Source organism: Euphorbia lathyris, chromosome 3 (genome assembly GCF_963576675.1).
Source record: "Euphorbia lathyris chromosome 3, ddEupLath1.1, whole genome shotgun sequence".
Classification (NCBI taxonomy): Eukaryota; Viridiplantae; Streptophyta; class Magnoliopsida; order Malpighiales; family Euphorbiaceae; genus Euphorbia; species Euphorbia lathyris.
Window position 1 is genome coordinate 72,274,198 of NC_088912.1, and position 21,653 is coordinate 72,295,850.

Sequence of the window (21,653 nt, forward strand, 5' to 3'; positions counted from 1 at the left end):
CTTTGTTTGCTTCCCTTTCCTATGATGTTCTATTACATTACTTATCCTTTTTTATTTTCTCTAATTTTATTTTCAGGCCCCCTAATCTTTTATTTTAGATAATTATATTAAGAAATCCAATGAAAGACTAGTAAATTTTTTTTTTGAAAGGACACCACATTTTCTTCCGATTTAGGCCAATACAATGTTAAAAGAAAATGTACTTACGTCACATGTCACAGTGCAATAATATCAAAATAAAATAAGTGTTAGTCATGTCCAATTATTTTATGTTTTCATGGTGTGGCCTCGTTTAATAGTAAATAAATATTATTTATATATTCACAATTTAATAGCGGTACGATTTTAGTGAAACTACAATACAAGAATTACAAATTTTACAATACGTCACTTGCTATCTTAACTTATTAATCTTGTATAATTAATTAGCTAAATATTTTTAGATAAATCATAAACCCAATAAAACAAAACCTAAATCAAATTATTAATTCAGTGTACAATTATGTGTATGTTAAATCGTATGATTAAAAAAGATATAGTTATTTTTTAAAATAAAAAGTGTGTAAATAAGATGAAATTAGCAGTAAGATTCATAAATGTATAGAATTTTTTTCTATTTTTTTTTATAGCCAGTTAGAGATTGTTTAGATGCTTTTATAAGTAGTTTTTCAATTAAGATTTATAGTATTTGATATTTATACTACTCAAATCATTATAGAATTTGTATAATCACATAATTTTAATTTGTATAATCTTCCAAAGAAACCAACTAAAATAAATATAAGATTACGAGAGAAAAAACGAAACATTATTTTATTATATTCCTTATTTGACTGTATTATGTTTATTTATATCAAACACCATTAATCTATTTTAAAGCACCGCAATTATATCCTAAGAGATGCCAATGCATCCTTAAAAAGCTTAGCTCTAATACTAAGGTACTCAGTCCAAGTCACCGACCGGTATAGAGGTGGTTGAGTTGGGCCGAGTAGTTTCATTAACGGTGATATCGAGACATTTGACGGAGGTCCATATAAATAAGCCATTGATAGTCGAAGTTTGGTCCGATTAACCATCGCCCGGTGACAAACACTGGTGTATAACCCGTTTGATAAAACCTGCAAAAGATCTCCTACATTGATTATAAGCCCACCCGAAACCGGCGGAACGGTAACCCACCCGGTTTCTTCTTTGAAAACCTGCAAACCGCTTGTACTGTTTTGCGAGAGAATAGTGAGCAGTGTAGAATCAGTATGAGCAGCAAGACCCATAGCCTTATCCGGGTCGGGGCAAGCCGGATAGTAATTCAATTGTAAAGCTGCTGAAGCATCTGGAAAATCCCCATTTGGGCCGGCCCATTTGAGATCCTCCATGGTTATACCCAATGGGCTTAACATTGACCACATCAATCTGGCTGCTAATTTTTGCATCTCTGTCTGGTATTCTTCAATTATATTGCTGACAGAAAATACAAAAATATAAGGAAATGTATGAATAGTAAAGAGATTCTATTATTATGGTCATAAAACAAAGCAAATTAAAAAAAACAGTGACACCATGACCCTTAAATCTTGTCTGTGGGACCTTAAGCTTTCATTGTTATCCTTTGCTAATTGCATTAAGAGAAAGTGGAATTTCTACTATGTAGCACACCCATCATACTAATTAAAAACAACAAAATTAAGTACCAGAATTGAGCATGATCTTGAGGCCAGAGAAGGCGAAAGTGGTCAAATGGAGATCCAACAATGGTGAAACCCTCAGACCACATGAATTTAGAAAAAAAGTTTGAAATTTTAGCTCTACCATAGCCAGAAATTCCATCAGGAGATCTTTCAGCTTTGAGTTTTTGATGAGCAGGTAAAGAGAAAAGAGTACTACTGACAAACTCAATGTCGTGAAGGAGATTAAGAGGGACACCATGGTTAATGACTTGAAAAATACCCCAGGTCTTGCATGCATGAGATATAGCTTTAGGAGCATTGGGGTCCGAAAGATCGATAACAGGAACCGAATCGTCAGTTTTAGCGACGGGGGATTGGTGGTTGTCGTCAAATTGAGACCATTTATAGGAGTCAGGGACTTCCTCAAGAGAGGTAAAGTCAAGGAGCTTGGTGTGGGGAGGAAGGACAGGGTCAGGCTGGGACTTGAAAGCGTCTGTTAATCTAGAAGGCATACTTATAAATAGCTCAATGATGGAAGCTATACTCACAGGAAGACGAAGGTAGGTTGGGGAATTCCAGATGAGAGATATGATAGTTTTTGGAGTTTGGACTTCGGAGCTCCCATATATATATATATATGCACACATATATAGTAGTGGGTCCACACTACTAACATATGTCATTTTTTTATTTTTTATATTTCTTTTATTCAAGAAAAGGAATGGTTAGAAATTTTAGGTTCAGCGTACACATAATGTTATAAATTGGTAGAAATAATTTATACAGAAATTCATATTTTAAAAACTATTTACAACTATGTCAAGTTATAATTTTAAATTATGTCAAACTAGTAAAATCAGTACTTTTAATATATTTTTAGGATTAGAATTTATAAATTAGAAATCTAAAATATATTTTATAGGGTGATTTATGAATTAGAGTCTATAATTTTTAAATTATGGTGTAAAATTATAATATATAGAGAATAATGACATATTAAGAATTAAGTTTAGTGATATGACTTAGTTGTAATTTTGTACTTAATTATGATATTCCTGTATTTGACCCTAATTGGTTTTTTTTTTTATTAAAGATTGGTTAGCGAGGAAGGGTAAGCGGCGGACATAGTGCACCCTAATTTAATGCATCAATTTTTAAGTAACAAATTCAAATTTGGTTGCATTAGGAGGTTTTATGGTATAGTGCACCACCACCACAGACCCAAAAAATCTTCGAACCAAATTTATTAAAAGAGTAAATAAATGTCATAATACAAAAAGAGAAGCCAAAGAATTAGGAAAAGCGATAAACGCAACATCCTACACGATCATGAAAAAAGACCGATCCACAAAAATCTGGGACAACATCCCACCAAGTCGAAGTTGTTGCTGTCCGTCCATAATTTGCAAGCGAATTCGCAACATGATTTCCTTCACGAAAAATATGAGACACCACAAAAGCCACATAATCGATCTGATTTAACCAATTCAACCATTTTTGTCTAAGCAACCAAGGAACCGAACAAGATTTAGATTTGAACATCTGCACAACATACATTGAGTCGCTTTCAAGGCAAATTTTCCGCCAACCTTTGCTGATAGCCATGTCAATGGCGTAAATAGCAGCAGATCGTTCAGCAAGATAAGGAAAGGAACTTTCAATCGGAAAGGAAAACGCACCAAGGCACATGCCAGTATGCGAGCAATAAATACCTCCGCAACCCGCAGGACCAGGAGCACCCGTGACAGATGCATCAGTATTGATCTTAACCCAATCCCTCGGAGGTGGTTGCCAAAAAATCGGAGTAATGTGCGGAGCCTTAGCAAGACGCTTTTCAATCCCAAGCTCACCTAAGATTTGAAGTTCAACTAGCGAATTCCAAACGGAGCCCCGTTCAGTATGAGCAGATTCACGAACAGCTCCCCAAATCCATCTCAGCGTGACGGAAGTATCAACCCTCTCATCCTCAAAAATGGACCTATTACGAGCAAGCCATAGAGCTCAAATTGTATTAACAATTGCTGCCGCCCATAAATCAGCGATTTGAGTACTGAAACGTTGAATAACAGCATGATCAACCAGATTCTTAAGAGTCAAGTCTGTGTCAATTCATCTTCCAAACAATGAGCTAACACCATGCCAAATAAATTTGGAAAACCGACAGGAGATAAAAAGGTGGTCCAACGTTTCAGAATCTAACGAGCACAAACTGCAACGAGAAACAACTTGACAGCCGTGCAACTGAAGCTGATCATGTGTTGGCAAATACCCAAGATAAGCCTGCCATCTAATAAGCGAGTGCGCAGGAGGAACACTCTGACACCTTAAAAAACGACTCCAAGGCTATTGAGTAGGAGGAGATCTAAGCCAAGCGTACAGGAGCTTAACAGTTAAAACCCCACTCTTAGCAGGCTTCCAAACACAAATATCAACATCGTCCCTACCCTGCCTAATATTCTGCAATCTATTCTCCACATCCACAGGTAACACGGGCAGATTATGCCAATTATTACCATCCAAATAATCCTCCACCAAATCAAAACAACGACGTTGTTGACTAGCAGATAGGCCAACCTGTGCATCTAGTGAAGGACACATCCAGGCCCCATTCCAAAAATTAAGTTCAGAGTGCTGACCAATCCACCAAAAACAGTGATGCTCAACTTCAGAATAAATGGATTTTATCGAGCCCCAAATAGAAGAATTCATGATATAATGTCGTGACTATCCCGCTTTATTGAGAAAATGAGTTCTAAGTAAGTTAAAGCAGAGAGACTTTTCTTGAAGAAGACCCCAAGCCATCTTTCCATTCAATGCCTTATTTAGAATAGAAAGATTCTTGATTCCAAGACCTCCATCCTTGAAGTTTTGACAACAAATTTTCCAAGGGACTGTGACAAGCTTCTTGCAATTAATGGACCCAGACCAAATAAAATTCCTCATATGCCTAGTCATATGTGTAAGCAGTGCAGAGGGACACTTATAAATGCTAAAAGAGTGAATGAAGCTACCAGTAATTACAGAATTTACCAGAGCCACTCTCCCAGCCATAAACAAACAATGCCCTTTCCATTTAGCAAAGTGAGCAAGCACCCTACCCATCAAACTAGTCAGATGTCGTGTCTTTGGTAAACCAAAAAACAAAGGGACTCCAAGATAGCAAAATGGAACAGACCCTTGACGAATACCAATAATATCAACAAGACGATTGCAACGTCCAGAAGAAACAAAGGAGCCCAGAAATAATTCAGATTTGTTCCAACTAACACACTGACCCGAGATAGATCCATACAACTCAAATACACCCTTAATAACAGCTAGATTACCTGAAGAGGCCATGCAGAAGAGAAGAATGTCATCAGTATAAAATAAATGAGTCGGAAACACCTTTGCAGAAGTATATTGCATTGGAGCAAGTCGCCCAGTATCCACGAGGTGAAGCAACCAATGGCTAAGAAAGTCCTCGGCAATACCAAACAATATAGGAGACAAAGATCGCCTTGTCGAACCCCTCTTGAACATCTGAAATATCCACTAATGGCTCCATTGTTCAAAATTGAAATCTGAGATGCAGATAAAACATTCAGAATCCAGTCTCTGAATTGAATAGAGAAACCAAAAGCGTCCATCATGGCAAGTAAAAAATTCCAATTTAAAGTGTCAAAAGCTTTCCTGATGTCAACCTTCAAGGCTAAGTTCCCTCCAAAACACTTTTGACGAAGCATATTAGTGCCTTTAGAAGCAAGCGAAATGCATTGGTGAATACTTCGTCCAGGAATAAATCCAAATTGATTCTGAGCTGCAATAGAAGCGAGTCTATCAGCCAAAATTTGTGCAATTATTTTATAACTAAAGTTGCTCATTGCAATAGGCCTATACTGATCAAGAGATATCACACCCTCCACCTTCGGGATAAGGACCATAATACTGGAGCACAGGCCAGGATGTATCATGCCACTCATAAAGAAGCTTTTGACAACAACAAACACATCAGCACCAACAATATCCCAGAAAGACTGAAAAAAGACCCCAGAAAACTCAACAGGTCCAGGAGAACAACTGCTATCCATTGCAAAGACTGCCATACGAACTTCATTCATATCCGGGCAACGAGTAAGAAAATCATTATCCAAGTCAGAGACAAGATGTGGAACAACCTCATAAACTATATCATAATTCTGCGGTAAGACCTCATCATTTTTAAAAAGACTTGAATAAAATTCAGCAATATGTGTCCCAATTTGATTCGGATTAAAGACCAGCTCATCCTTAATTTGAAGCACCGAAATCCCAGAGGCAGCAGCTCGAATAGATGCCATACGATGGAAGAAGCTGGTATTTCGATCTCCCTCCTTAAGCCATCTAACTCTGCTCTTGTGACGCAAAAAAGCATCCTTTCTATGCAAAATATTATCCAAGTTTGCATGAGCATTCATCTCCTCATGATGTAGTTCAGGAGTAAACCCATTCTCAGAGATTTCTACCTACACACGAGCCAGATCCGTCTCAGCATCAGTGAGACACATATCAATGTTACCAAAAACCACTTTATTCCAGTGACGGAGCACCGACAGAAGTCGCCTGAGTTTATCGCATAAAGCTTGCATAGGAGGTAAGCTAGGATGCATTCCATTCTAAAAATCAGTAATCACCTCCCTAATCCTCGGATGCAGAATCCACATAGACTGAAATCTGAATCTAGAGATAGAGCGATTCCCCTTGGAGTACCTAAACATCAAAGGGCAATGGTCAGAGTGATGTCGCGGCAAAGCCAAACTGCAAATCGATTCCCAAATGTCCGAGAATAAAGCAGATAATAAAACTCTATCCAGCCAACATTCAACCCGCGTAGAGCCAGACCTGCCATTAGACCAAGTAAAGAAGGCCCCATGAGTAGGACCATCAACAAAAGAACCATAATCAATAAAATCACGAAACTCCCTACAAGGACGCAAAGTAGGAGCCCATCCCGATTTCTCATGAGATCTAAGGACAGAATTAAAATCTCCAAGAAGCACCCAATGCCCATTCAACCTATTTTGATGAGCCAAAATATCATCAAACATAGTGACACGTCTATTTGCCCAAACGCTCCCGTAAACAAAGCAGACAAAAGTATTTAAATTAGATAAACTCAGAATAACAAACTGTTCATGTCTGAAACAAATATTCATAACCATGGAAGAATTAATCTTTGCAAAAACCCATAGAGTTGGAAGCTCCTTATTGTTCATAGCAATTAAAGACAAATCAAGCCTTCTCTAGAAGGCCTCATTAACAGAACTGAACTCCACCATAGGCTTAGCTAAACAAAGAAAATCCGGTTTATGAAGAGAACACAAACGATGCAAGTAACCCTGAGTATCCCTATTAAGAATAACCCTACAATTCCAATAAAGAAAGATCATTTAAAATGGACCGGAGGTTTACTGGCTCGTTTGTTTCGAGCTGGCAAATTCTCCGTTGTTGTCATAATTTTCCCCCCCCCCCCGCCTTACTTTCTTAGTGCTAACTGTGTTCCAGCTATTGTCATCCTCCTCTGCCATATCAGCCTAGGATTTAGTATGGGATGATGATTCAGATGCTGAATCAGCTCCCTCATATTTAGTGAGAATATTGTCCATTCCAGGTGAATCCGGCCTATCAGTTTTATCACAACTGTATTCATCCTCTTTCCTAAGTTGCGGGCTTTCGGGTAGAACAACCTCCACCACACAACCATTGTTAGTACGAGGCCTAAGCTCAGAAACAATCCGTGAAGTGGCATGTTGAACAGGCACCTCGGTTTGAATTGCATTAGGCTTTTTCACAAACTTCCTCTCCTGTGAAACCATTGTACGTTTTCTTTCAATAACCGGAGCCTCTAGAACCTTTTCCAATGGTTTTTTTATTTTTCCTGCAGTCATAAGCCATGTGGCCAATGTTTGAACAAACTTTACAGAAGCTTGGTAATCTCTCATACACCACATCTATCCAAATTTGTTTTCCTTCTCTCTCAATACCCATTTTAACAGGAAGCTCATTCATCAAATCCACATCAATTAACATTCTAGCATAATGACCAAACTCACCTTCAAGAGTGGTATTATCAAATCGTATAAGCCCTCCAATACCCTTTGAAATATCCGAAAGAATTTGAGGATCCCAATACTCCCACGGAAGAGAATATAATCTAACCCAAACCTGAGCATTTGTAGACTTCTCAGTATAGGGGTCAAAGTTCGGAACCCATGGTTGCAAACGGAAAGTACCTGGCTTAGTATTGATAATGCCCCGTGCTAGCAACTGATTCTTGATCTCCTAGGATCCCAAACCCATATGAAAAAAGCCTCTCCCGATAGATATCAGTCGCCAAGAATCCTTCAAACCCCAAACCTTTGCTAAAGTTTCCTTAAGAGAAAGAACCTTCCATGGGGCATCTCCTTTATTTAAGATTAACCTGACAATCAGAGATGAGGAGCAAAGGGCCGCACGCCTATCATAGGCAGATTGAGAAATTCTAATCGACCGAAGACCACCAATATCAGAAATCACAGCAGACGAGCAAGGAGTCGGATCCAGATTCCCAGCAAGGACCTTCGCAAATGACCTGCCATGCACCTCCAAATTAGGCTTTCTCAAAGGATCATGTGAAATCGAAGCAATTTGTGGTTGCGGGATACGCGATTGCGAATTATGAAAATGGGCATTTGGATTAAAGAGAACCTCTATACCAACGTAGTTATCTAGATAATCCATGGTGGATAAAGAGTGATTCCTAAATGGTTTGGAATTTAGTAAGGAAGGTTTTGGAGTCTTTTTAGGCAGATTTGAATCTCCATAACTTTATAGGATACTTCCTTTTCTTGCTATAATTGATTTATAATTTAGTAAGGAAGGTTTTGGAGTTTTTAGGAAGGTTTTAGTTTTTCTTCTAATTTTCCTTAACAGTTGCAAATGTCAAATTGTATTTCTTCCTGGAATATGAAATTGCATATCTGACGACTTGATGATCAACAAACCTGATCTTGCGGTGGTACTTGGTGACTTGTGAGAAGATAGATCTGAAAAAGAGAAGACAGACATATCTGAGAGAGAGAAGACAGATCTGAAAAAGAGAAGAAAGATCTGAGAGAGAGAGAGAAGACAGATCTGAAAAAGAGAAGACAGATCTGAGAGAGAGAAGACAGATCGAGAAAAACCAAGTGGAAACTAATAGGCCTGTAACAGTCCGGTCCAAAGTAGGTGGAGCCGGAGTAGAAGGTCTGAGCAATGAGCGGCTCTAAAGATGGCGATGAGAGCAGTAATGAACTAAATATGATACAAACTAAATTATTCTAAAATGAGGAATAAAGAAAAATTAATAGAAATAATGACAAATCATTATTCTTTCTAAAAAGAGGGATTTATGCATAATTAATGCAGGATTAATGCAGGGGTGAATATGCAATAATGAAGAAAAATGAAGGAGTCTCTAGCATTATGCCACACCATGTGGACCATGACGAGACACGCCATAACAAAATACGTCCGATGAGAGCGAGTAATAGAGAAACGTCATTGTTCTCAAGGAGATCGTACATACGCCTCGACGATTCTAATAGGGTTAATACACATATTTGCCCCTGTGTTTTCGCGGAAAAACAGATTTACCCTTAAATCAAATAAACCCACAAAACTATCCCTGAATTTTCCATAAACCTGCAATTATACCCTAATCTCACGGAGCTGCTAAATGGCGATGACATCAAACCTTCTTGTCTCCAAAAAAATTGGATGACGACAATCAAAATTCATTTGGTTTCTTATTGTTTTCTATTGCTATTGCTTTTGGATTAATTAGGAGGTTTAGACGCCATTTTATTAAGTTGATTGAGCTTTTAGGAAAATAAATTTTGACCAATCTGTTCTTCTAACTTGCTTTTAATCGAAATTGAATGTGCATACTTTTTCTGTTTGTGATTGGTTGTTCTTTTCTGAAGTTTTTCTGGAGATAAGAAGGTTTGATGTCATCGCCGTTTAGCAGCTCCGTCAGATTAGGGTATAATTGCAGGTTTATGGAAAATTCAGGGATAGTTTTGTGGGTTTATTTGATTTAAGGGCAAATCTGTTTTTCCGAGAAAACACAAGGGCAAATACGTGTATTAACCCATTCTGATAATACCAAAAGACGCCATTATAACCATCAATGAATGGAAATAAATACAATTAAATGGTAATTAAGGGGAATAAAGACTTGGCTATTCGAATATCCAATTCTAAGGTATTGGAGGATGAAATGTTGGGATTAATGGAGAATTGATGACAATTAATAGCAATTAAAGATGAGTAATGACATGATTCTTCATCAGCTTCTCCATATTAATGTTGAAGGTTATAGAAACCTATATAAATACTCAAGCTTCCTAGGATCAAAGGTACACTTACATATTTCCTACTTTTGTGCTTACAGTTTATTCTAAGAAATATTACTAAATTTGGCATTGGAGTGTTCCCGGCCGATCCCAACGGCGCCTCACAGGGAAGTGCTCCGATCAATGATTTTTTCACAAGTTATCAAAATCCCACATCGGAAAGGGAGAGATAGTGACTCTACTCAAATGATGGTATGACTGCATTTGTAATGATATGTAATCATCTGTATAGATATCTCGTTCCATTGTATAAATTTTCAAAGAATGTCTACGTAAATAATAAGTTTAATACGTCAATAGTACCTAAGTTTTGTCTAAAAAAACCAATTTGACACATTTAATTTATAAAGTGTGTTGTTAATTTCTTTTAAATTCACGTGGCAAAACAAGATTAAATTTGGACAAATTAAATTATGGTGAATATATCATTGTAAGCAATAGAAAGCTATTAAGGTACTTTAAATAAATTAAAGTGGTTAACATTAAACAACTAACGAAAGACTATGTAAGTTCAGATGGTCAACCAATACTTTAGACAAATTTATCGAGTATTTTGTTTCGCATGTTATTTGCTAATATTTAATTACTAACTTTGTGAAATCTCAACCAATCTAAATGGTAATCTAAGAGTTTTATTACAAGTGAGAAAGAAAAATAAATTAAATGTATAAATTATCATGTTATATATTATGTATATTGTTAATACTAAATGTATAAATTAAACTAAGCTAAGTATATCCGGTTAAAATAAAGTGGTGAATTTCTTAATACTACAAAAATAAAATATTTTTACAGGTGTGAAGTACGAGTTAACTCGTATAATCACACTACAAAATAACATTTTTTTCCTATTAAGCAATCTGTTGGTATAATTGTAAAGTAAAAGTTGTTTGATAAATTACATTAATAGTCCTTGAATTTTAGGATCAGTTTTAAAAATGTCACTATATTAAATTGTTTTTGATTACTTAGTAATTGGATTTTACTTTTTATTTCAATAAAGTCATTTCAACTAATTGTGAGAGAAAAAACCACTAGAATGACCCTGTTCTTTATTATTTAATTTCAGTAACAATCAGTTCAGTTCAGTTCAGTATTCAGTTTCAGTATTCAGTATTCAATAATTTATCATTATTTATTATAATTGTTATATATTATTATTATTTATATATAATTTATTATTATTATCATTATTTATTTATAATTTCAGCAATTTATTATAATTATTATATATTAATTTATCTATTTTCATTATAATTATATTTATATATAATTTATGCTTTGTCATTATATATATTATCATTATTTATTATAATTATAATTATTTGGTGCAACTTATTTGTAAATTTTGCGAAAAGTAAATAAATATTATATTAATACGTTTACATTACAATGCTCTAAAAAATTAACTGGCTCAACTACCTTAATATCTCAAATAGTGCAATTTTATCCCTAATATTAGAAGCCAATAGCAATTTTACCCTTAACATTGATAAATTGAGTCAAGATTTTGTATTCATATGAAAATTCATATTTAGATGTTAGGAGTAAAATAACCCCGGACCCAAAACGTTAAAGGTATTTTTGTACCTTAATACTTAATTGTAATAAAAAGTTAAGAGTGTGTATTCATATAAAAATTTGTATTTAATTTCATAGGCTTTAAATTATATATAAATTTGTGTTTGTATGTAATTTATATTTTTAATTTAAATTAGACTCATTTTTATTTAATGTCATAGGATTTTATCGAGCCTAGATTTTATTTGATATTTAATTTATTTTAATCTTTAATAATATGTTTATTTATTATTGATATTATTTTTTTTGGGAGAAATATTATTATTATTATTATTATTATAAGCTTATTAATGTCCAATATTATCATTAAATTATTTTAAAGTCTAATATCATCATTATTGTTACGTTCGATTAAATTCGGTTAAGTTCGGTGTCATTCAGTTAAGTTCAGTAGCATTCAGTTCAGTTCAGTATTCAGTATCATTCAGTTCAGTTCAGTTCAGTTCAGTAGCATTCAGTTCAGTTCAGTTCAGTTTTTTTCAGTAATAAAGAACAGAGAACATAATAACCATATTTGAAAGAACTCTGTTGCGTATAATATGAAAGTCACGTGGTACACAAAATTCAATCGTTTAATGATTCTCATGTTATTATATTTACATGTTTTTTCTATTTAATATGATTATAATTATTTTATTGAAATAAATAAAAGTAAATAACTTAACTAAATGAAATTTAGTTTAATGACATGTTTAAAACTAACTCTAAACTTTATACCATTAATCCAAAAGCTATTTGCATGCATCCGGTTGTTCAAAACAAAATCAATATTCAATGTACATCCTAAAAGAAATTATAATCTTAGCTTGAATGAGTCATATTCAATCTTTTTGAAAAAAGAAAATCACATTCAATCTACAACATTTATTTTCATATCTGAATATTGATTCGTATAGAAATATGTAACTGGAAGTTAGATATTGAAGTACGAAATTAAGAGGATTTTTCTATCTTTTTCGTTATTATTATTTTTTATATACTTTTTATAGGGTGTGCTGTGCATGAATACAATGTATTGAGTAAAGCAGTCAATAGAACCTCATTTCAGAGAAATGAGAATCCATTTTCCTTAAAAAAATTAAAAATAGTAAAGAAATTTTATGTTTCCATATTTTAATTTATCATATAAAATTAATGCATATTTACACACTTAAACTTGGTAAGTTTTGCATATTGACACTTTGAACTTTTCAAATAATCTATCTCATATTTATAGTTGGCTTTAAAAACCTAGCACACACCTATAGTTGGTATTAAAATCCTATCACACACCTAAAGTTTACTGATTTGGACCTATTTCACACAAAATTGTTGATCTGTTATTTTTGACAGACGAGGTTGCATGTGAGTACTATAGAAAAAAGAAAATCGTATTAGTTCGTTCTGTACGTTATTTCATATGTCAAAGATGACAGATCAATGATTTTGTATGCAGGAAGTCCGAATGAGCAAACTTTAGTTGTGATGTATGTTTTTTATGTCAACTATAGGTGTGTGATAGGTTTTTAAAGCCAACTATAAGCGTGTGTGTTAGCGATATTTTGCGAATATGCTAATTTTCAACCTTGTCACGTGTGGTTAAGGTGCGGACGTGCCAGAGAAGATTACCTCTCAATTAAAATGGTTAAGTTTATGGAATTTGCGTGCCAAAACTTGAATTCTAAACGAAACGATTGGCGAGGGACGCAAGGATTGAAAAAGTCCCTCTTGGGTCTCTCGCGCCGTTATAGAAACTTTGCGAGATAAATTGTTTTTATTTAAGCTAAGCGTATAGATTGAAGACGGGAAAAGTAAAGAAATTGAAGGTGCGAAATTAACACGAGATTTGGTGGAAAATCGGTATTTTATTGATGTAAATCAAGGTTTGAATACATGTGTTTGAGGTGAGCATAAAATTAAAAATGAATTACAATTGAAGAACTTCTATACTAAACATATAGCTAATTCAATTGAAATGGAAAAACAAATCAAATACAAGGAATTGAAATGTAATTAAAATAAATTGGAATTCAATAACAAACTCGGAGCCATAATAGCTATCTCGGATTGATGTTGAGTTTTGGTGTCGGCTGGAAGTTCTTGGAGAGCTGCAACCGGTCGGGCCCGTACGGTATATGATCTCGGCAATAGCAAAACGTTGGTAATTTAATCTTCAACTTTGGGAGGCTCGTTTGGGCGTTTAAGAACACGGAATTGGACGAGTAAACATGCTAAATTTAATTTCGGAATGTCAGGAACCAACTTCTATAAGGGATCGAAGGCTAAAACGGACTTTAAATAGACGTAATTGAGGATTGAAAATGACTAGTCGAATCTGGAAAAATCTGGAAACAGAATGTCTAAAATGATTTGAGGTGCAAAGATCAGCTTGTAAATAGAGTTTCTAGGCACAGAATTGGGAAAGTAAATACACTAGATCAAACTTCAGAATGTTAGGAACAACTTTGTCGAAGGGATTGAAAGCAAAAATGACTTTAAATGGACAGAATTGAGCTTTGAAAAAGGATGGACGAATCTAGAAAATTACTTTAGAAAGGAAATTCTAATTGAAACTTGAACAGAGTAACGACTTAAAAACACTAATTTGAGTCGAGAAACTTGAAAAGAGGCTTTGGGACTTGAATTGAAGCTAAAGGAAGCTAAATGAGGGATTAAAACTAAGAAAAACGAAGAACGAAAAGAAGAATTTAGAAGAACCTGAAGAACTAGGAGCTAAGAGCTAAGAAAAAAGAGAGCATTGAGAGTAACCTTTAGAGAGGGGTTTTGTTGTGTGTTGAGTGTGTGTTTTAGTGTAGAGGAGGGGGTCTATTTATAGTTTTTTTGAGTGGCATTTTGGTAATTTTTGAGTGGTATTTGGGTATTTTGGTCTTTTCATCATCAACTAACTCAACTAACTCCAACTAACTCTAACCAACTAACTTAACTTCCTCAACTGTCGTTGACTGCTTCCGGAAGAGACGATACGCCCCGCGTATGTCCTACTACGCCCTGCGTGTTGTGGCTCTTGGGCCTGGTGCGTTTCATTGATGATTTTTACGCGTGGCGTCTCTGGTGTCACGTCCCGCGTAAAGGAGTACGCCCTGCGTATTGGCGGATACGCCCTGCGTATCCGTGCTTCTGATCTTGGAACACTCTGCGGATGCGTCTTACGCGTGACGTATTGGCAAGCACGTCCCGCGTAATAAAGTACGCCCCACGTAAAGTGAAGGACGCGCTGTGTATTTGAGTCTCTGACGTTTGATTTCTCCGGACGCCTTGTTTACACGCTGCGTATGGAGGACACGCCCCGCGTGGTGCCGGACTCTCTCGTGGGTTGAAGGTTAGTTTACACGTGTATTATTTTCTAGAAAATATAAACTATATCCTAAAAACATGACCCAAGCATTTTATATACATAAAAATAATTATTTTATTTTTGGGCCAACAATTGCCCCTCTCTTTTGTGCATAAATGAATTAGTAACAATAAAATTTATGTACAAAAGAAGTTTTATTAAATACTTTTCTTTTTTAAGATAATAGAGAAAAGAATCCTGCAGGATTTTTAGAATTTGAATTCATTGGAACTCTCTATCTTAATCAATCTACAACCCTTCTTTCTTTTTGATACTTTTGTTTCTGCCATTTTCTTTTCCCCAACCTCAAGAACACTCAGAATCAAGCTCTCAGTCTCTCAAGCATGGGTATGCAAACTATTTTTCTTCTTTATTTTCTTTCTTTTTGATTTTTCTTTTGCTTTTGTGTGTGTAGAATCACATTTTATGAGAAAATAAATTGAATTGGAATAAAACATAAGAATTTTAGAGCTATTACGTGGGGATGGAATTGTATTGCTGAAGTTTTGCATCTGTCTGTCACAGCTGCGGACTCATATTCTGACACCATTCGCGCTGATTCTCGCCTAGGCATAACCCTTGGCTTGCAAGAGGTAATTTTTGTAATTTCATGATCATGTATTTGAAGGTAGCATCCATAGGCTTTGATTGATTGTGTCTGTACTTCCAATTTCAGGACAGTGTCTTTACTATTAGCCCTGTTGCTATGAATAACTCGCCTTTGCCCCCTTATCCCATGAGTACCGCTACCGAATTAGCCCTTCATAGGGAAACTTATCAATTCCCTGCGAATAAGAAAGGTCTGGTATTCCCTCGTTGTTACACTGGGTGGAATGACCTTGTAGATCGTTTAAAATTGAGGTATGCAAGTGTCTGGGACCAGGTTGGCATCATGGATTTTGTTCGTTTGACTCGTCATGAAATTACTCCTCGTGTGAATGTGCTTGAAGGAGTTTTGAATTATTGGTCACCGACATGCAACTCATTGATTCTCCCGCTGGGTCCTATGTCTATCACTTTACATGATGTGGTTGCTTTGACGGGGTTGCCTATTATTGGAGAGGAAGTCCCAAGTTGTGTCGATACACACGCATTCCCTGGAGTGCAAGCCATCTTATCTAAAGAGGCCGGGACGTATGTCCAAATAATTAAGAAGAAATTGGATAAGGCGGAGTTGGATGATGAGGATCATGTGCATTTCCTGTGGATGATGCTTAGCAATTACATTTTTGAACCGTTGGGTCTTAGGCCTACTGCTGAAATATTGATTATTGCTAAGGCTTTGGTCTCAGGCCGTCGTTTAGCTCTTGGCACCATGTTGTTAGCTTCAACCTTCCACCGCCTAGCTCTTACGGTTGAGGGCAGACCATTTGTAAAACCTCGGGGTGGCTTGTGGTTGTGACAACTGTCGGTTTTTATCTACTTCCCTCATTTGGCTACTGTTTCATCAGTGGGGGTTTCAGATCATCTTGGTGTAGACCTTTGCTACAGCTCTTCGAGTTTGGCCGTTGGTGTGGTTGTGAGATTTCTTCGTACTTTAGTGCCATCCACTCACAATGAGTTGTTTCTCTTTTGGAATAAGAGTAATTCATGTCTACCATCCTGGGCGCTTTCTTACTTGTCTGCTACCCCCCATGCAGGTACTGAATGGTGGATGACGGTGTGTGCAACACGTCGGTTACACCACGGGGTGAACCGAACTAGAACCTCGAGATCATCAAATCCTGGTCTGACTTTATATGCACCTTGTCTTTGGGCACGTCAATTAGGATTTTTCCAAGCTATTCCAGGGCCACTCCCATTTCCTACCTCTTCTCAGCGGTATGGAGCTAGTGACGAAGATATAGCCGCTGCGGTTCTGGACGCGGGATATGATCAGGGACCACTTCTTCTTGGATCGGATCGACCTTCGTTTGATGCTTGGTGGGATACCGTTTTCAGCAGTGTATTCCACCCATTGGTAAGCTCTTTTTGTTTTGTATGTACATTTTATATATATATACATTCTTTTCATTTTTTTTTTAGATTCGAGCGGTAGCTCGGGAAAGGATAACAATCTGACTCTTCTGGTCCCGAATACTCTTGAGATAAACGAAACGGGCAAAGGCAAAGGCAAAGCAATCATGTTGGATGGGGGAGGGTAGGTACCTACTACGGCAGGCCCTTCTGTGAGACCAGGAGAGAGAATTGATTCTGACGAAGACCTATATTTTGGTTTTGAGGATGGAGCGCTGGATCAACTAGGGGCATGTTGGAACGTGACTTCTTCGATTAGAACCCTGTCTCTTGATGATGGCTCGACCGAGGTGGACATGACTCCATTGCAACTTCCAGCACGAACACATCTTCCTTCTGCATCTTCTTTAAACCGATTGATTGCCGCACCATTGTCTCAGGTTTGTATGATTTTGCGACTCCGTTATTTTATGAACTATGTTTGGGATGCTTGAGTCATATTGTTTGATTGAATTGTCATTTGTGAATATGGCAGGAATCAGCTCTAGTGCATCCTCCATTAGTTCCTGTCGGTCTTAAGGCTGATAATCCTTTTGCTGGTTTGGATTTTTCGTTTTTGAAAGGACCGCCTAACGCCGTAGCTGACTCATCCTTGCCTAGTGATGATTCTTTGAGTGATGCTCGTGCCAATCTTAGTAAGCTTGTCACCTCTCCTCTTGACTCTTAGACTCCGACCCGTGTTGAAAGAGCTATGATTGATTTTGACCTTATGATGGGTGTGTGTGTTCATCCCTTCAAGACTGAGCCGTTGAAATCCGCCAAGAACCACGTATTATTTTGCTATCAGTCCTATGTTACTGAGAAAAACGTGGCAGCAGGTCTCGCAGCTCGAGTTAGATCAAATATGGCAGAGTTAGAGGCCTACAGCAAGAAGTTTAATGCTCTGGTTGATGCTGAAGAAGCGGATAGGCAACGATTAGCCAAAATTGCAGCTCTAGAGGAGCGGCTTGCGGCATTGGAGAGGGAGGTGGCTGAAGCTCGAGTGTTTAAGGAAGATATAGTTAGAGCTAGCTCCGGGTTTAGGGCTTGTTTCCCGCGGATGGAGGAAGAGTTGTGCCGTGAGAAAGATCGATTGGCCAATCATTATGATGAGATGTTGGCATGGCACCGACAGAGCGAGCAACATAAAGAGGCTGCCTCCAAACTTTGTGAATCTTGGGCGAAATACCCAAAGCCTGATTTTTGTTTGTTTCCGTGAGGTACGTTCACGGGTTGCCCGTACTTTTCATCTTTGTTTTGAGTTTGTACGCTTATTCTTTCATTTATTTATTTGTGTAGTACAAATGGACATTGTTTTGTGAGTTGATTGCCGTTTGAACATTTGCTAAGTCATCTATTTTTGGCCATGGCACACTTATTCTTTTATTGATGAACATTTATAGCACTTGCAAAGACAATATATAAATGCCCAAAAAAATTGTAAATGCCCAGAAAAATAGCGTATACGCCCTGCATGTACCTGGTTACGCCCCGCGTATTTGTGCTCCTGATCCTGAAGCGCTTTCTCGATGATGAATACGTGTGGCGTCTTTGATTTTATGCCCCGCGTATTCTCACTCCTGGAGTACATCTTCTACACACGTCTGGTTCACGTCCTGCGTCTTTGGGGCACGCCTCGCGTATTGTCAAACACGCCCTGCGTATTTGAGCTTCTGATCTTGGGGCATCTAAAGAAGAAATTTACGCGTGGCGTCTTTGGGATTACGCCGCGCGTAGATGAGCCTCTGGGGTGTGACTTTCGTGCGTGCCTGAGTCACGCCCTGTGTGAAATAAAGACGCCCCGCGTAAATGGCTTTTTGAGATGTCCTTCAGGATATGCTTCCTCTACGCCTTGTTGGCTGGCTACTTCGCACGTTACAGATCATGTGTTGTGCGTGACGCTCCCATCGGTTCATGTGTTAATGACGTCCCACATACTTTAAAAATATTTCTTCAAATATTTACCGTTAATGTATCTCCTATGTGGTTCTCCGTCTAAGCTCTTCAACCAATACGCGTTTCCGGGAAGCTCTTTGTGGACTTGAAATGGTCCTTCCCAGTTGGGCGACCATTTCCCAAGCTCACGATCTTTTGTCCCGATTGGTAGAATCAGCTTCCATACTAGCTCGCCTTCTTTAAAGTTTTTCTTTTTTACTTTCTTGTTGTACACGTCTTCGACTTTCTTTTTCTGGATCATCATGCAATCGAGCGCCTTTTGTCTTTCATAATCCAAGTCTTCGAGTTCCATAGTCATGGCTTGCACATAATTATCCGGTTCTAAATCATGTTGACGCATCACTCGGAGTGAAGGAACGATGACTTCCAATGGTATTACCGCATCATGGTCAAAGGTTAGGAAAAATGGACTTACTCCAGTCGCCCGTGTCTTAGATGTTCGCATAGCCCACAGTGTTTCTGAGAGAACTTTGTGCCATTCTCTAGGATTGTCTTCTAGCATCTTTTCCAAGATTTGAATTAGAATTTTGTTGGATGCTTCGGCTTGACCATTTGCTTGTGCGTAAAACGGAGTGGAATGTATCAATTTAATTCCGTACTCTTCTACGAACTCGTTCATACCTTCGCTTGTGAACATGGTCCCTTGATCCATGGTGATGGATTTTGGGATTCCGAATCTATGAATCAAGTTCTCTTTGATGAATTGGATCACTTGTGTTTGGCCGACTTGCTTCATTGGTGCTGCTTCTACCCACTTGGAAAAGTAATCTGTGTCAACTATGATGAAACAATGACCTTTTGATGAAGTTGGGAATATTTTCCCTATTAGATCAATAGCCCATCCTCTAAAAGGCCACGGCTTCACCACTGAGTGTAATTCTTCTAAAGGGACTCGTTGGATTTGGCCATACAGTTGACACTTCTTGCAACCCTTCGCATATATGATGCAATCGTGTAGGATCGTTGGCCAGAAGTTCCCATGGCGATTGATAAGCCACCGCATTCTCCTTCCGGACTGGTGAGCTCCGCATATGCCTTCATGGACTTGCTTCATGACCTCCATTGCTTTTGGGAAACCGAGGCATTTAAGCAGCATTCCGTCGTAGCTCTTACGGTACAAATCACCTGCCATCAACATGTAATTTCGAGATTGAATACTTAGTGAATATTTTACTTTTTTAGAAGGATCATTGAGGTAATCGATGAATGGTTTCCTCCAATCTTGAGCTAAGTTAATATCGATGTCGAATGATTCAAACTGGACGCCTCTATCCGCCACGGAAGGATGGCCCTGTCTTCTGATGATAACGACTTTGTATGCTGTATCTTTGGAGATTTTCATTCCAGAAGCGATTTGGGCTAACTCGTCAGCTTCCCAATTGTCATTTCTTGGGATATGCTCCAAATTGACCTCATCAAACATTTCCAGAAGTTGAATTGCAAATGCGAAATAAGGTAGCAAAGATAAACTTGAGCATTTATATTCTCCTGTTAGGTGCCGGATAACCAATTGTGAATCACCGAAAATATTGACCTCTTTCGCTCCTAGGTCTATCAAGATTTCTAAGCCGATGATTAGAGCTTCATACTCAACCTGGTTGTTCGTACATTCAAAATCCAAGTTTACCGCTAGTATTGTCTTAGTCCCGGATGGGGCTGTGATGATCACTCCTGCTCCGTTGGAACTGTCTGTGCTTGAACCATCGAACTTCAACTGCCACGGTTCTTTGTGCGTCAGATAAATTGGCAGTTCTGCTTCTTCGGGGTATTGAAAGTCGGTTGGGTGGTCGGCCACAAAATCTGTAATTTCTTTCCCTTTTATCGAGGATTGCGGGAGGGGTAAATTACACCAATAGTACCTGAACTTTACCTATTTTACACTTTGGTACCTAGATTACATTTTGTCCCAAAAATATACCCGAAGTAACGATGACCGGACAATTTAGTAAATTTTACCGGTAAATGACCGATCAATGCAAGTTTTTCCAAGTAAAATACATCAACGGTACCTCAACTTTTCCTAATTCACACTTTGGTACCTGGATTTTTTGTCCTAAAAATATAACTCAAGTGAAGGTGATCAGATAATTTCATACATCTAATCGGTTAGTGACCAATCAATGAGAGTTTGACCATTTTGAATTAAAAATTATGATCTATAATACACTCAATTAACATAAAATTATAATACTACCCTTTAATACATATGTAGAGCTAAAAGGTAGTATTGTATATGTTAATTGAGTGTATGATGGGTCTCAATTTCTAATTTAAAATGGTTAAACTTACGTTGACTGGTCAAATATACTAAATTATCGATTCATCTTTACTTAAAGTGTATTTTTTGGACAAAATGAAATTTAGGTACCAAAGTGTGAATTAAGGTAAAGTTTAGGTACCATTAGTATAATTTACTCATCAAACTCGCATTTACCGGTTATTGACCGGTAAAATGTACTAAATTGTCCGGTCATCGTTAGTTCAGGTATATTTTTGGGACAAAATGTAATTTAGGTACCAAAGTGTGAATTAAGGTAAAGTTCAGGTACTATTGATGTAATTTACTCATTGCGGGAGATACACCAAAGTGAACTCGGCCAATGCTAGTGACCATTTTCCTATTCTTCCTGAGAGGATAGGCTGGTTTAGCATGTATTTGATCAAGTCGGTGCTAGCAATCACATAAACTCTCGCTTTGAGCAAGTAATGCCTCAACTTCGTGCAAGC

At 37.3% G+C, this 21,653-nt stretch overlaps 1 protein-coding gene across 1 annotated transcript; it reads right to left on the reverse strand.

Moving 5' to 3' along the window:
• Positions 1–794: 794 nt before the first annotated feature.
• LOC136223445 (gibberellin 3-beta-dioxygenase 1-like) lies at positions 795–2,256 on the reverse strand. The gene is made up of 2 exons (XM_066011441.1): positions 1,692–2,256; positions 795–1,461 (listed from the first exon to the last, which is right to left on the reverse strand). Exons 1-2 carry the CDS (start codon positions 2,177–2,179, stop codon positions 888–890), a joined length of 1,062 nt encoding a protein of 353 aa, XP_065867513.1. The 5' UTR covers positions 2,180–2,256; the 3' UTR covers positions 795–887.
• Positions 2,257–21,653: the final 19,397 nt, after the last annotated feature.

What these genes read in the sequence shown, in the direction of transcription:
- LOC136223445 (XM_066011441.1), bottom strand. Translation starts at nt 2,179, where the DNA reads ATGCCTTCTAGATTAACAGACGCTTTCAAGTCCCAGCCTGACCCTGTC. An exon ending in CAAGATCATGCTCAATTCTG is followed by an intron (nt 1,462 to 1,691) that starts GTACTTAATTTT and finishes ATTTTCTGTCAG; the next exon opens with CAATATAATTGAAGAATACC.